The 18,093-nt window shown below is 38.5% G+C and overlaps 1 protein-coding gene across 11 annotated transcripts in view; it reads left to right on the forward strand.

Moving 5' to 3' along the window:
* Positions 1-18,093, forward strand: part of nrxn2b (neurexin 2b) — a 390,097-nt gene that overhangs the window by 195,252 nt on the left and 176,752 nt on the right. For 10 of the 11 annotated variants that reach the window (XM_077589547.1, XM_077589542.1, XM_077589551.1 and 7 more), the window contains 4 exons: positions 337-363; positions 8,368-8,487; positions 10,523-10,904; positions 12,100-12,290. In XM_077589547.1, the coding sequence (XP_077445673.1) occupies positions 337-363; positions 8,368-8,487; positions 10,523-10,904; positions 12,100-12,290 (720 nt within the window). The remainder of the gene's footprint in view (positions 1-336; positions 364-8,367; positions 8,488-10,522; positions 10,905-12,099; positions 12,291-18,093) is intronic. The other variant, XM_077589545.1, reaches the window with a different exon arrangement.

An 18,093-nucleotide genomic window follows, 5' to 3' on the forward strand; every position in this document is an offset into this window, starting at 1 on the left:
GCCGGCTAATAGTCTTTTATTTGTGCATCATAGTGCGACAAATACAGTACTCTGAGTACCGACAATGTCAATTTAACACATAGATTGGTCTAAAATAAGAACGTAAAAAATACGTCGCCTCTTGCAGAACTTTTGTAGCCGGAAGCCACGATGGGGGTCTCTGAGGAAGTGAAAGGGTGGTCCTGACTCGGAGCCTGTCCCCGGATGGTGGGCCCAGAGCAATACTTGGTTTTCTGCAGAATGTCTACCTTGAAGGATGTAAAATGTCTTTTCTCTCTCTCTTTCTCTCTTTTTTTATTTATTTAATCTCACCATTTCGCTCTCTCTTCCCGCCAGATTGTATCAGGATAGACTGTAGCCTCAGTAAGTTGTTCCATCCATTTTTATGACTCAAATGTATCCAATAATTTGATAGATTTCCATGGCAACGGCATGCTTTTTGTCCACCTCACACAGGGAAATACTATGCTAAATTATCATTTAAGAAAGTACAGTAAATATGGATTTTATTTGTGTGGGATTTTTGCAGGTAAGTGATGTAAAAAATGTTTTCCATATACATAATGAGAGTATTTTATTGCTTATATATCTGTTAAGATGACTGTAAATCTCTTGGTTAGCCACTAGAGGTCAGAAGAGGAATGAGAAGAGAAGTTGAGCCTTCAAAATAAGACATTTGAGAAAAAATGTTTAGTCATGAATGCTCTTTATTTTGAAAAAAATTGGACATTTAGAGCAATTATTCCACTTTGGGAATATTTCAAATAAATAAATAAATTAGAAACAAGCAAAATTATCTTCATTTTTAGTTTATATCACATTTCTCAAAGATCAATGCAAATATTAGTATTAGTCTTTTGACTTAATGTTGTGAATTGAATGCCACATAAATAATAAATAATAATACATAATCAATTAATAAGAAAAGAGGTATAAGAGTTATTAAAGCTTGACCGTGTTGTGAAGCGTTGGTTATTCTCTATTAAAATTATTTCTGGGAATGTTTTGACTGGCTAAAACCGGTTGATTTGAATCAAATGACAAAAATTGAGCTACAAATTAAGACTATACTACCACTACCACTACCACTACCGCTACTGCTACTACTACTACCACTACCATTACCGCTACTGCTACTACTACTACCACTACCATTACCGCTACTGTTACTACTACTACCACTACCGTTACCGCTACTGCTACTACTACTACTACCACTATTACTAATACTACCACTACCACTACAACCACTATTACTAATACTACCACTACCACTACAACCACTATTACTAATACTACCACTATCACTACAACCACTATTACTAATACTACCACTACCACTACCGCTACCACCACTACCACTACTACTACTACCACTACTACCACTACTACTACTACCACTACTACCACTACTACCACTACCACTACTACCACTACTACCACTACTACCACTACTACCACTACTACTACTACCACTACTACTACTACCACTACCACTACTACTACTACCACTACTACTACTACCACTACTACTACTACTACCACTACTACTACTACCACTACTACTACTACCACTATGACTAATACTACCAATAGTACCACTACTACCACTAGTACTACTACTACCACTACAGCTACTACTACCACTTTTACTACTTCTACTACTACCACTAGTACCACTACTACCACTACAGCTACTACTACCACTTTTACTACTTCTACTACTACCACTACCGCTGCCACTACTACTACTACCACCACTACCACCACTACTACTACTACCACTTTTACTACTACTAATACCACTTTTACTACTAATACTACTACCACCACTTTTACTACTACTACTACCACTGATATTGATACTACTACTACCATTACTGATCCTGATACTACTACTACCACTACTACTACCACTACTACCACTACTACTACCACTACTACTACCACTACGACTACTCTTACTACTACTACTACTACCACTACCACTACTACCACCACTACTACAACCACTATCACTACTCCTACTACCACCACTATCCCCACTATCCCCACTACCCCGACCACCACTACCACCAAAACTACCACCACCTATACTACTGTTATTTCAATACTGGTATGTATGAACTTTTTCACTCGTGTTAGTTACAGGTTCAAAACGCGGTCCTCGTATGATTTCTTGATTTATATGAATTCATGTCGGATGTCATTTAAATGACTACAAAATTATTTACTTTTTTATTTCCATTTGCTCCGCCTATCAACAACAGAAATGGACAATTTCACATGTTCCCGTGCCAACTCTGAAACTACCCCAACCCTAGTAGCCCCCTTCGGGACAAACCCTGTCCAAAAGACATATTTTCCCAATATTTCGCATGTGCAAAAGTTCCGCTGAGTCACCCAATCCGGATTCAAGATTAGATTTATGCATAATGTCTTTTGGAGATGCTCTAATTGGGTTTTGATTTGTCAAGGCAATTTAATGCTCCGATGGCGACCCGCCATTTTTTATTTAATGCTCATTTGATCTCCCACCCCTCCAGGCCACGTATGATGGAGTCGCCTGATAATATTCCACCATCAGAGAACCTTTTTTAAAATTTCATATTCAGATATATGTCCAAAATAATCACCAGGCAGAAAATGAGTCAACACCAATCATTTTACTCATATTTAAACCATACATATATTCAAATTAATGAGCAATTATCGACAGCGTGGTTATTGCTCCATTTTAAACCGGATGCAGTGATGCTTTACTGCCGCTAGGGGGAAACAGTGACCATCTGAGAAGTTCGTAATGGAGCACACCGTCAAATAATCTCGAAAACTGGCAATATAATTGATTTTTTTTAAGGTGGGGAACTTCAGCGCCCCCACCAAGATGGCGCCGTGGACAGTCTCCCATAATGCTTAGAGCAAAAACCGGCCCAGCTTGTGATCATATGCTTAATGAATATTAGCTCTTGCCAAAATGTCTGACTTTAAAAACTACATTTCATTTCTGGCAGTCAGTTTACGAAGTAGCTCGCCATTAATGCGAATATTTTTCCACGGGGGTTTTTATAATCATTGTCATAATCTATTCCCCACATTCAAATTTAGTCGACCAGGTGTTTGCCTGGAAGGAGGTTCATTTAATTTCATAATTGTTGTTTTGTGACAGTGTGCGCGTTTTGTATGCTAACCATAAGGACATGTTTTTTTTATGAGGATGGAGCATTGTTTTCCTTTGTTTTTTAAATTAATTTATTGTTGGGGTTGTTTTTTGAATTAATAATTTTTTGAAAACTCAATTTTTTTAAATGAATTTCTTTTCTGTGGTTGTTTTTTTAGTTTTTTTTTTCTGCTGGCGACCATGCACAAAAAAACCCAAAAATAAATTAATTTGAAAAAATGAAGAAAAAAACAACCCAAAAATAAATGAATTTAAAAAAACAAAGGAAAAAATAATTCAAAAGAAAAACAACCACAAAAAATGAATTAATTAAAAAAAGACTGAGTATTTAAAAATAACTAATTTAAAAAAACAATCCTAAAATAAATTAATTTAAAAAACAAAGAAAAAAACAACCCCAAAAATAAAGTAATTTAAAAAACAAAGAATAAAAATAACTCAAAAGAAAGACAACCAGAAAAAATAAATAAATTAAAATAGACTGAGCATTACAAAAATAACTAATTAAAAAAACAACCCTAAAAATAAATTAATTTAAAAAACAAAGAAAAAAACAACCCCCAAAATAAAGCAATTTAAAAAAAAGAAAAAAATAATTCAAAAGAAAAACAACCACAAAAAAATGAATTAATTAAAAATAATTGAGTATTCAAAAATAACTAATTAAAAAAACAACCGTAAAAATAAATTAATTTGAAAAACAACCCTAAAAATACATTACATTTGGAAAAACAACCGTAAAAATAAATTAATTTGAAAAACAACCCTAAAAATAAATTAATTTGAAAAACAGCCCTAAAAAAATAATTTGAAAAACAGCCATGGCTTTTTTATTTTAAAGGTGAAAGTCTCTATACGCTTTGGCAAGATTTAGAAAATATGTCAAAAGTCCACCCACAAAATTCCCAATCAGTGTAAAAACATGTGAATTGATAAACTGGAGTATAAGTCGCACCTCCGTCTAAACATTTTTAACAAAACACAACTTATAGTCCGGAAAATACGGTAACACATTCTAGTTTCCATGATTTATGAGTCAATTACTGTATTTTCTCGCATATAGGCCCCCCTTAAAATTTTCCAATCTCTATATCTGAAATCTAGTGCTTTTTTCAGCAGGAAAAATACATTTTTAGAAAGCAGAGATATACAAACTCATTGTCTATCACCCCATGAGTAAAATCCAGCTATGGCAGATGGCCCAGTTCTGCATGGTATAATGTCGGGTGACCTGGCAGCAAATTAAGCGGCAGGTTCTGAACTGGCCTAAGCATGCCAGGCACGCATACACTGTACAACAATTTGGGAATATTCAAATTGGACGGGCAGACGGCGGGCACACCCGGTCTTCAGTTGTCTATATTGGAGAGGTTAATGGCAGTTTAGTCCAACAACCTTCACACTCGATTACTCCGAGGTTGGACGGTAGTGAGGATGAAGCCAAAATGCCTTGGCGGCCATTTTGTATGCAAATCATGCTCTCCCCTGTAGAATTTTGAACGTGTAATAATATCTTCGAGCACTGGGCGGAGCTTTGCATTTTTTTCAGTGTTTTTTTTATAATATGAGAAGAGTATACAGACGCTCCCCTACTTACGAACGCAATTGGTTCCGAGCGATTGTTCATAAGTTGAATTTGTTTGTAAGTTGATTCAGTGCTATATTTTGTATTATAATTTATGTTTAAGGCCGATATAAGTATATTGAAGGTTTCTATAAGTGCATTTGTATGTTTAAGGCTTGTATAAGTAACACGCATTGGTTTGTACTGAAAAAAAAAACATCTAATAAAATGGAGAGAATATGTACAGTACTGTAGAGAGAGAGAGAGATTTATGTCTTAGAAACTGGCCAAAAGAAGCGACCTAATGACGATTGCAGTTTTCTTCTTTTTTTTCATCATAAATGATGCGGTAGCACTGTATGGCATCATTCAATTGATTTGCAAACTTTGTGCAACGTTCAATATTTGGGTCCTGCTGCTCGATCTTTCTGTTGTATGCCTGTGAAACGCTCACCACTCTCACCCGCATCAAGCTTCGTTATTATTGCCACTCGTTTCAAATGAAATGGCTTGCCTCTTCCTTGCAACTCCCTCAATAGAAGCCTTTAGCTTTTTACCAACCATATTCAATATTGGATGCATGAGATATTTAATGATACAAATGAAAAAGGTTCTTTGCACACATACATTCACGCACTTCCGCATTGCAACGAAGAAGAAGGTAGATGCTGGGTGAGCTGAGCTCTCACAGCGCCAGGCGTCGGTATTAGCGGCGGAAAGAAGTACTACTCCGAAAAAGGCGCGAAATACAAAATTGAACATGCAAACATTTTTGGACTTAAACGCAATTTGCAGACATGTTCGTATGTACCGTTGTTCGTAAGTTGAATGTTCGTAAGTAGGGGAGCGTCTGTATACTACAGTGGTACCTCGACATACGATCGTAATCCGTTCCGAGACTGAGATCGTATGTTGAGCTTTTCGTAACTCGAGCGAATGTTTCCCATTGAAATGAATTGAAAAGAAATTAATTTGTTCCAACCCTCTGAAAAAAACACAAAAAACAGGATATTGGATTGGAAAAAAATGTTTTATTTCTTCTAATTCGCCATATATTGACAAAGTAATAAATAACGAGTGGTTTAATAGTAATAAAATGCGTGACCGGACGATTCGCCGAAAGACGTTTGGCCGCCGGACGTTTGGCCGCCGGACGTTTGGCCGACGGACAGTTCGCCGAATGGACGTTTCGCCAAACGGACGTTTCGCCGAACGAAGAAGAAGAAATAGAAACTTACACCAGCATAGAAAACGTTGAGATTAATCTTTAGTCTGTCCAAGGCACTTAGAATTTCACATAAGTCTTCTAATATTTAATAAAATAATAAATTAAACACTTTAATTTTTTCACACACACACAGTTTAGGCAAAAATCCAAATATATCCGTTCTAGTAATAGCCTGCTGATATCTTTATGAGTTTAGAATAAAAAAATAGGCTTACAAAAGCAAACAACTATAAAAAATGATCTGAAATACTACCAGCCCAACAGTGGAGGGGTGTTTACTCTATTATTGATGTTACAACTGTGCAATCATCTGCTTGATGAGGTTTATCACCTGGCAGTGCAGTGCTACTGGTGAACATAATAAATCCCAAAACGGCATGTGCGCATTTAGCCACTTTGATTATAGCATCTGTCGGTCTCCGAAGGGATTTGCGTCGAGGACTTATTTCCACCGTGTTGACTGGGTTACCGTCTTTTGAACAACTATTTATGTTCACAACTGTCCTCTTAGCTTAGCGGCATCAAAACATCCCTGAGAGCTAACGCCGACCTTTTGACTCGGCCGGCGCCCCCCTGACTCATCAGCTGTCAACACGCTGTCGGCGTATGCTTGAGTGACCCCGACACGACCACCTCCTTCCCGCCGCCGTCTGTGGCCGTTAGTCACACGGCGGCGGAGATGCTAACAATAGTGGACCGCGTATTTTTCGGATTATAAACCAGACTTGAGTATAAGTCGCACCAGCGAAAAACATAAGAAAAAATAATATATCCCGTATTTTCTCGCATATAAGCCGTATTTGTAACTCAAAAATTGATGGGGGTATGGCTTATAGTTGACAATGCCATAAGACCATAACGTCATGACGTCATGACGCCATGACGCAAGACAACGCGGCCAATATGATCATTTATTTCAAAATAAAGAAAAGATAAACAGATAAAACGCTAAACCAAATTTATTTTAACGTCTATGAATGAAATTCAACAAAATAAAAACGTAAACAAGACTTGCTATACTATTTACCAGTAGATGTCAGCAAGTAACGTTAACTATTTGTTGGTTATTTTCTGTTTTGCAGTAAGAAAATAACCATTACTGGTTGAATTACTAACTTATTGACCCTAAAAATGTGCTTTTGATTCATACAGTATCTCAGAAATACCACCAGTGATGATTTTTATTATTTTTTTCCCTTAGAAATACACATTTGAATTCCCTATTAAAACCATGAATATGGAGGTGAAAATTGTGAATCGGGCAGCGGCTTATACGCGAGAAATTGTAAAATTCAACGATTTTGAGGCAATTTTAAGGGTGTGGTTTGTACGTGGGGCGGCTTATACGCAAGAAATTGTAAAAATCAATGATTTTAAGGCAATTTTCAGGGTGTAGCTTGTACGCGGGAGTGGCTTATACGCAAGAAATTGTAAAATTCAACGATTTTAAGGCAATTTTATCAGGGTCTGGCTTGTACATGGGGGCAGTTTATATGCAAGTAAATACGCTAAGTTGCATTTTGGGAGAAACCAAGAACAAACATATGTTAAGTGGAGCACAACAGGCTAAATTAATACCTAAATATCAATTTTAAAAAAATAACAGACCTGCAACAATGTCCAAAATTGTACCGTATTTTTCTAACTTTGATTTCGCGTGGGCCGGACCATTTTAGATGTAATATTTAGATTTTTTTTAAAAAATGGATTAAAAGAACTGGATTAAAGGCCCTGAATACTCATTTTTTTTATAGATCTAAAACAATGTTTATTTTAGCTTTTTTTAATAATTTTAGATTTTACAAAATGATTTTTGAACTAAAACCAGAAAAATTGATTACAAAATTACAATTATTGATTTAAAAGGTGGAAAATCAGGAAATTTAATATACATCTATACTCTTCATTTTAATTTGATCCTAAAACAGAAAGTCGGCACTCATGATTTACTTTCCCGGGCCACACAAAATGATGCGTCGGGCCAGATTTGGCCCCCGGGCCGCCACTTTGACACATGTGCATTAGATAAAATACTGAACATTTTCCAGATGGTTGAAATTACATTTGATTGGCATATAATTGCATTCAAGAGCTGAGTGAATGGCTATTTTTACTTATTATTATAAATATTCTAAATTTGAAGCTTAATTACATATGTTTGTTTGATTTATCCAATTTAGAAAACATTTATATTCACTTCACGTGCATTAAATTGAAGTAGAATTCGCTCTTTCAATGTCTGGTCCCAATTGGTTGCGCTTCTATTCTCCATTATGTATATTGGAAAAACTAGTATGAGCTTATCTATGTTTTTTTTCTACTTCCTGCCTATGCGCATGCACATGTATAGCCATCTCCTGCGATGACCTAATTTTCCTTCCCACTCATTCGCAGGCAAAGGACCCGAGACACTTTTTGCGGGCCAGAAACTGAACGATAACGAGTGGCACTCGGTGAAGGTGGTTCGGAGAGGCAAGAGCTTGCAGCTCTCCGTGGACAACGTCACCATGGAAGGTCAGTTGTGGCGAGAAAATGCATCCGTGCTAGATTGAAAACCCCATCCCAGATGAGAAAACAATACAAAACAATCGAGCTGAAGGTCAAAAGATGAGGTGAGTCCCATATCGTGGCATCAGGTAGAGAATGGTAGCAGAGGATAAGTACAGAGAAAAAGGTGCAAGCTCAATGAAGAGGGTTGAATTGGCCGTGTGTGGCCGGAAGGTATGGAGGACCCTGTCAAAGTCTGCCAGCTTTTAGAACTTTTACTTTTTTTCCCCACGCAATAAAGTGCTACTAAAATACTTACTTTCTCAAAAGATCCGATGCACCTTACATACGGATCAATATTGGTTAGTTATTGTATGAAATTCCATTTCTCGCAGCTCCCTCAAGTTCATGTTTAACACAACCACTACTACTACAGCTCCTGCTACTGAATGTATAACACAGCCCCTACTACCACTACTACCGCAACTCCATCTAGTGGATGAATAACACAACCCCCTACTACTACTACTACTGCTACTGCTACTACTGCTACTACTACTACCACTACTACCACAACTCCATCTAGTGGATGTATAACACAACCCCCTACTACTACTACTACTACTGCTACTGCTACTACTGCTACTACTACTACCACTACTACTACTATCACTGCTACTACAGCTCCATCTAGTGGATGAATAACACAATTCCTATGACCACTACTACCACAGCACCGTCTGGTGGATGTATACCATAACCCCTACAACTACTACTACCACTGCTACTAACACCACCACTACTACTACCACTGCTACTAACACCACCACTACTACTACCACTGCTACTAACACCACCACTACTACTACCACTGCTACTAACACCACCACTACTACTACCACTGCTACTAACACCACCACTACTACTACCACTGCTACTAACACCACCACTACTACTACCACTGCTACTAACCACACCACTACTACTGCCACTGCTACTAACACCACCACTACTACCACCATTACTACTACCACCTCACTACTACCACTACTACTACTACTACCACCATTACTACTACCACCACCGCTACTACCACTACTACTACTACCACCACCACCACCACCACCACTACCATTACTACTGCCATTACTACCACCACCACTAGTACTACCATTATTACCACCACCACTACGACTACCACTACTACTACACCTACTACTATACCTACTACTACTACCACTACCACTATCACTACCACTACTGATACCACTATCACTGCTACTACAGCTCCATCTAGTGGATGAATAACACAATTCCTATGACCACTACTACCACAGCTCCATCTGGTGGATGTATAACACAACCCCTACTAATACTACTACCACATCTCTATCTAGTGAACTTATAACTACTACCATTACTACAGCTCCATCTAGTGCAGGGGTGTCAAACCGGTCCTCAAAGGGCTGCAGTGGGTGCAGGTTTTCAACTCAAGACGATACCTTATGCAAGTGTAATCAGTTAATTAAAGTCAGGTGCTATTTATTTTAGAAGACACCTGATTGGTTAAAATGTCGGCGCTGGACCGGTTGGAACAAAGACCAGGACCCACTGTGGCCCTCGGCGGAATCAGTTTGAGACCCCTGATCTAGTGGATGTATAACACAACCCCCTACTACTACCAATAGTACCACAGTCCCATCTAGTGGATACACAACACAATTCCTACTATTCCTATTCCCACCACGTTTTATAATCCAGTGTGCCTTATAAATAAAACACATTTTAACATTGGCCATTCATTGAAGATGCACCTTATAGTGCAGAAAATACAGTAATTGTACTGTTGACTATCTCTTGTAATAATCTTGTAATTTCCCCTCCTTTCCCGCAATGCAAATGAATTCCCAAATACTACTTGAAGCCGGGTGGAACGCGTGTAATTGCGCCCTTAGAACGCTATATTTGTTATTTCCCCGGAGACGTTCCCTCGCCTCGAGCAGAGCGCCGCCACATCATTTGAACGCTCTCATCACTTCCTCCTTACTTGTCCCGCCTCCAGGCCAGATGACTGGTGCCCACACTCGTCTGGAGTTCCACAACATCGAAACGGGCATCATGACCGAACGCCGCTTCATCTCGGTGGTGCCGTCCAACTTCATCGGCCATCTCCAGGGCCTTTCCTTTAACGGCGTGCCCTACCTCGACCAATGCAAAAACGGCGACATCTCCTACTGCGAGCTCAACGCCCGCTTCGGCATGCGGCACATCATCGCCGACCCCGTGACCTTCCGGACCAAAGGGAGCTACTTAGCGCTGGCCACGCTGCAAGCCTACGCCTCCATGCACCTATTTTTCCAGTTCAAAACCACCACACCTGATGGTCTGATGCTCTTCAACTCTGGCGACGGGAGCGACTTCATTGTTGTGGAACTGGTCAAAGGGTGAGCATCATTTCAAGGGCAAATTCAGCCCCCAAAAAACCCTATTTCCCCCCCAAAACCTATTTCTAACCAAACTAGCAAAGCAGCTTTAGCTTCATTGTGTTCTCAATTTAGCAGCATTCCGAAAACAAAGAGTCGAGGCTTTGCTGCTGTGGTTTTTCTGAATGCAACAGCCAAAATAGCCCAAAAAGAGCCACTAAAATGCAGGTTTACCCCAACATTTTCCATTCATATTCCATTAAATAGGACATACACATGTATATATTGAATAAAATTGGAATAAAGTTTGAAATACTCACTTAACTTGCGGCAGAATGGCCCAAAAATATATAAATATATACTATATCCTTAAAAAAAATGACCCACAAATGTATTTATTACCACCAAAAGATCGCGACGTTGCCATCTCGTGGTGAAAAGTAAGAACTACATATTTGCAGCTGCGGTTTTTTTTACAGACAGCAATGTGCTTTAAAATATATTAAATATTTTTTTGTCAGTTATGGACCTTTAAATTGGACATTTAAATACTTTTTTTTAAATCAGATATTTAAATGTTTTAATTTTTGTGAAATATGACATGGGGACATTCTTTATCTTGCGCAAAGAATAGACAATATTATAGTCATTTCCCCCTCTAATTCTATTTAGTTATGTCATAAAGCAGTTTTTAAAGGTATAGTATTATACTTTTACTTTACTTTTCATAATCAAAACACACTCGTGTCACTGGCCCCGCCCCTACTTGTTGTGGGCGTCTCCTAATGAATCCTGATTGGAGACACCTGGCCTAACCAACCTTGGAGCTCACACTGTAAACACTATCTCTGCGTTCTTCAGGTATTTAGCTTCATTTTTTAATATAAAACCTGTTTTAGATGTTTACCCCAATGCTAACATGCAAGTTAACTTCACATATGTGCTTTATGTTGCCTTGTTTTGAATAAATATAGCGTTTTTTTAGAGTTGTAAGCCTGGTGAAGGACTAAAAAACGTCGAGGCACGTCCAAACAAATGTGGGTTGGGAGATAAAATGGCGCTATTAGATGTTAAAAATGACGCGTCATCCATCTTGAAGCCCCTCTAGACAAATTGGTGTGGCGTGAAGGGGCATTGAGGACAGCAGCTGAATTATATTTGGAAAAACGTTCTTGTTCTCATCATCTTTGTCATTGTTACTGCTTTCCCTCCCCAGGTACGTCCACTACGTCTTCGACCTTGGCAACGGTCCGTCGCTAATGAAGGGCAATTCAGACAAGCCGCTCAACGACAATCAGTGGCACAACGTGGTGGTGTCTCGGGACGCCAACAACGTACATACGCTGAAAATTGACTCACGCACCGTGACTCAGCACTCCAATGGCGCCCGCAACCTGGACCTCAAAGGTAACCACTGTCGGAGTATCTGCAAGGATTTAATTAGCCAATGTGCATTAAAACGCCATTAGAACGAGACGCCATGAGCAAAAACGAGCATCTTGACGCCAATTCTAGCAGTTTACCGTATTTTCTCGCATATAAGCCACCCCATGTATAAGCCGTACCCTTAAATTTGCGTTAAAATCATTGAATTTTACGATTTTTTTTTTAGCGAATTCAAATGTGTATTTTTTCAAGGAAAATTTTAATAAAAATCATCGCAGGTGGTATTTCTGAGATACTGTATGAATCAAAAGCACATTTTTAGGGTCAATAAGTTAGTAATTCAACCAGTAATGTTTTTTTTCTTACTGCAAAACAGAAAATAACCAACAAATAGTTAACGTTACTGGCTATCTCTATTGGTTAAAAGTATAGCAGGTCTTGCTTACGTTTTTATTTTATTGAATTTCATTCATAGACGTCAAAATAAATTTGATTTAGCATTTTATCTGTTTATATTTTCTTTATTTTGAAATAAATTACCATATCGGCCGCATTGTCTTGCGTCATGGCGTCATGACGTTATGGCATTGTCAACTTGCAATTTCGTGCATGTCGACTTTTTATGCGCATATAAGCCATACCCCCATCAATTTTTGAGTTATAAATACGGCTTAAATGCAAGAAAATACGGGATATATTGTTTTTTCTTATGTTTTTGGCTGGTGCGACTTATACTCAAGTGTGATTTATAGTCAGAAAAATAAGGTACAATTTTGAGCGTTGTTGCAGGTCTGTTATTTTGAAAAAATCTATATTTAGGTATTAATTTAGCCTGTTGTGCTCCATTTAACATATGTTGGTTCTTGGTTTCTCCCAAAATGCAACTTAGCGTATTTACTCGCATATAAGCCGCTTCCGTGTACAAGCCAGACCCTTAAAATTGCCTTAAAATCGTTGAATTTTACAATTTCTCGCTTATAAGCCGGCCCCGATTCACAATTTTCACCTCCATATTAATGGTTTTAATAGGGAATTCAAATGTGTATTTTTTAAAGGAAAATTTGTATAAAAATCATTGCAGGTGGTTTATCTGAGATACTGTATGAATCAAAAGCACATTGTTAGGGTCAATAAGTTAGTAATTCATCGAGTAATGGTTGTTTTCTTACTGCAAAACAGAAAATAACCAACAAATAGTTAACGTTACTTGCTGATATCTACTGGTGAAAAGTATAGCAAGTCTTGTTTACGTTTTTATTTTCTTGAATTTCATTCACAGACGTCAAAATAAATTTGGTTTAGCGTTTTATCTGTTTATCTTTTTTTTATTTTAAAATAAATTACCATATCGGCCGCATTGTCTTGCTTCGTGCCGTCATGACGTCATGGCGTCATGACGTTATGGTGTTACGGCATTGTCAACTTGCAATTTCGTGCATGTCGACTTTTTATGGGAGTACAAATGTCTTACTTTGAAAAATACGGTACAATTTTGAGTGTTGTTGCGGGTCTTTTTTTTTTTTAAAGAATCTATATTTAGGTATTAATTTAGCCTGTTGTGCTCCATTTAATGTATGTTTGTTCTTGGTTTCTCCAAAAATGAAATTTAGCGCATTTACTCGCATGTAAGCCACACCCCTAAAATTGCTTTAAAATTGTTGAATTTGTTTTACCATTTCACAATTTTCACCTCCATATTCATGGTTTTAATAGGGAGTACAAATGTCTTACTTTGAAGGGAAAATCTTAAGAAAAATCAGCACAAGTGTATTTCTGATATATTGTTTGAATCAAAAGCACATTATTAGGGTCAATATTATACAGAATTAATTTATCCAGTAATGGTTGTTTTCTTACTGCAAAACAGAAAATAACCAACACATAGTAAACGTTACTTTGCCGACATCTACTGGTGAAAAGTATAGCAAGTCTTGTGCGCGTATAAGGCATACCCTTGATTCAGTCATCATTTTTTTAGTTACAATTACGGCTTATATGCGGGAAAATACGGTACATATTGTTTTTTTCTTCCTAGCTGTATTTTTTACACCTTTAAAATTGCCTTAAAATCATTGCATTTTTCAATTTCTCTCGTATAAGCCGCCCCATTTCACGATTTTCACCTCCATATTCATGGTTTTAATAGGGGGTACAAATGTGTTACTTTGAAGGGAAAATCCAGTGTATTTTCACATTTTAAGCAAGTTCGGTTTATTTTTTAACTTGAATTTCATTCATAGACGTCAAAATTAATTTGGTTTAGCGTTTTATCTGTTTATATGTTCTCTATTTTGAAATAAATGACCATATCGGCCGCATTGTCGTGCGTTATGGCATTTCGTATTTGTCACCTTGCAGTAATTTGTGCATAGATAAGTCGTACACTTGAGTTTTTTTTTACAAATATGGCTTATACGCGAGAAAATACGGTTACTCCTTTTGTAAGGCGTCGCTATGCTTTTGGCGGTCCGGGAATAAATCGGATGTAACAATTCCCACAATCTCCCTGGCACGCGCCTACCTGCGTTTCAAAGAACATGAATTCTCCAAACGTTATCTCGCCTGTAGAAAGCGTCTTTTTTTTCGGCGCCGTGTTCCCAAAGTTGTTTTGTCTGCAAAACAAAAAAAAAACAAAAAAACGCAAGCTCGGAGCTATTTGTAAACAGAAGACAGGACGATGAGAGGGATGTTTCCCTCCAGTGAATTAAGAGGACAGATGTTGAACATGTAGGCTATTGTACAGAACATTTTCTTCAAGCCTTGTGTAAATAAGCATTACATGCCTGCGCCGCAGATGCGCTACAACCACGGTATAATTTCCTTTTGAACGCCGCTTCAATTTGTAGCCGGAATCGCACACGACAAAGGAGGTGAAGGCTTTGTAATGAAGCCTTGTCAAAGCCGACCCAGTACGCATTTGCATGATAATAGCTAAACAAATCGCACGCACCGTAACTGGATTACTGCCTCATGTCAGATCGCGTGAACGTCTCAACTCCAGCCGGGTGGAATCGGCAACGTCACAGGTGGGGAGGATAGCGCTCGCTATAATAAAGTCTATAAAATCAAATAATATGGGCGAGGGCAGAAGTGTTTGTGTTGTGGAAGATGCGAAAATATCTGAATAAGACAAACCGTGTTTTCCGCGCTATAGGGCGCACCGTAGTATAAGGCGCACTTTCACTGAAGGGCTTATCAGAAAAATTGTTTCATATATAAGTCGCAGCAGATTATAAGATGCTGTAGCAGCAGTGGTGGTAGTTGTAGGGGATTGTGTTTTACATCCACTAGAGGTAGTAGGAGTAGTAGTAGTAAAGGTACATACATTAGATGATGTAGTAGTAGTAGTAATATGGATTGTGTTTATAGATCAGGGGTGGGCAAACCAGTCCTCGAGGTCCGCTGTGGGTGCAATTTTTGGTTCCAGCAGAGGCACTTTAACCAATGAGATTTCTGCAGAAAACAAGAAGCACCTGACTGCAATCCACTGATTGCACTTGCAGGACACCAGATTGGTGAAAAGGTGGCTTCTTTATGGGTTGGAATGAAAACCTGCACCCACTGCGGCCCTTTGTGGAATAGTTTGCCCACCCCTGTTATAGATTCACTACATGGAGCTGTAGTAGTAGTAGCAGTAGCAGTAGCAGTAGCAGTAGCAGTAGCAGTAGCAGTAGCAGTAGTAGTAGTAGCAGTAGCAGTAGCAGTAGTAATAGTGGGTTGTGTTGTACTTCCACTAGATGGAGCTGTAGTAGTAGTGGTTTGTGTTATACATTCACTTGATGGAGCTGTGGTAGTAGTTCTAGAAGGGATTTTTATACATGCATTTGTTGTAGTAGTAGTAATAGCAGCAGTAGTAGCAATAGTGGGTTGTGTTGTAGATCCACTAGATGGAGCTGTGATAGTAGTTCTAGTAGGGATTGTTATACATACATTAGATGTTGTAGTAGTAGTAATAACAGTAGCAGTAGCAATAGTGAGTTGTGTTGTACATCCATTGGTGGAGCTGTAGTAGTAGTGGATTGTGTTATACATGCACTAGATAGAGCTGTGGTAGTAGTTCTAGAAGGGATTGTTATGCATACATTAGATGTTGTAGTAGTAGTAATAGGGGTTGTGTTACTACATGGAACAATAGTAGTAGTAGTAGTAGTTTGTGTTATACACGTAGTAGTTCTAGAAGGGATTGTTATGCATACATTAGATGTTGTAGTAGTAGTAATAGGGGTTGTGTTACTACATGGAACAATAGTAGTAGTAGTAGTAGTAGTAGTTTGTGTTATACACGTAGTAGTTTGTGTTATACACTTGATGGAGCTGTAGTAGTTGTAGCAATGGTTGTTATACACACATTAGTATTGTAGTACTAGTAGTAGGTTAGTAGGGTAGTTGTGTTATACATCCACTAGATCAGGGGTGGGCAAACTGGTCCGCTGTGGGTGCAGGTTTTTGTTCCAACCGATCCAGAACAGACACTTTGACCAATGAGATTTATGCGGAAAACAAGAAGCACCAGTATATAGTAGTTAATGTGTATAGTACAGCCACTATGAGTTTTTATTGACGCTCAGAAAAGCACACACACTTTTCGGGCTTGCTTACTTTACATTTCGACCTACTTGTCATGTGGCAGAAGGCCTTAATTGATGTTTTTATCCATTCATCTCGCTCTATTTGTAATCCATAAATACATGTCAACCCTTTTAAAAAAAAAATTGGATGCATCATTATTTGGCAGTAATTTAAAGATTCCCCTGCTGTCCAAAGGCTGGGAAGTCTGAGCTACTTCCTGCTCATTGGACGCAAACTGATCAATAGCTATTAGTAGCCAATCTCATTTTCACTCCCATTTGTGCTCATTTTGTGGGTGGGAAAGTGTGCATGTTAAAGTCTTGATTCCAATTAGAGCTGCGAGCCCGTCGAATGCCAAAACGCAGCTTAATGCAAATCGAGCGGCGTGGTTGCGGCGTCACGCATTTGTCGCTTAGTGTACCTTTGGAATTGCTCGCTTTTCCTGCTTAGCGGCGTCGCGCGCAGGCTGAAAATTAGTTAGTTTCTTTGTCGTATTGTAAAAATATGACGCCAGTATTGGCTAATATGCAAAAAATCAATGGTGAACATTTAGCATTATTGAACTTCAACTCAAAATATTGCACATGAATATGGTTTCTGCGTATAATGGTATTCAGATTCATCATTCTGCATGTCCAGGCAGCTGTTGACAATTTTCTAATGGCCATGACCAGGGTGGCTGAAAATAGAATGCCGTGTTTTCTGCACTATAAGGTGTGCATTCAATGAATCTTAAGATTTCTTTCAAATATAAAGCGGACCGGATTTAAAAAAGTAGTAGAGGTGGTGGTAGTAGTAGTGGGTTGGCTTATACATCCACTCGATGGAGCGGTAGTAGTAGTAGTGGTGGTAGTAGTAGTAGTAGTGAGTTGGCATATACATCCATTAAATTGAGCTGTAGAAGTAGTGGTGGTAGTAGTAGTAGTGGGTTGGCTTATACATCAACTAGATGGAGCTGTAGTAGTAGTGGTGGTAGTAGTACTAGTGCGTTTGCTTATACATCCACTAGATGGAGCTGTAGTAGTAGTGGTGGTAGTAGTACTGGTGGGTTGGCTTATACATCCACTCGATGGAACTCTAGTAGTAGTCGAGGTGGTGGTAGTAGTAGTAGTAGTAGTGGGTTGGCATATACATCCACTAGATGGAGCTGTAGTAGTAGTAGTGGTGGTAGTAGTAGTAGTGAGTTGACATATACATCCACTAGATGGAGCTGTAGTAGTAGTAGGTTGGCTTATACATCCACTAGATGGAGCTG

The sequence above is a fragment of the Stigmatopora argus genome, chromosome 20, assembly GCF_051989625.1.
Source record: "Stigmatopora argus isolate UIUO_Sarg chromosome 20, RoL_Sarg_1.0, whole genome shotgun sequence".
In the NCBI taxonomy this organism is placed as follows: Eukaryota; Metazoa; Chordata; class Actinopteri; order Syngnathiformes; family Syngnathidae; genus Stigmatopora; species Stigmatopora argus.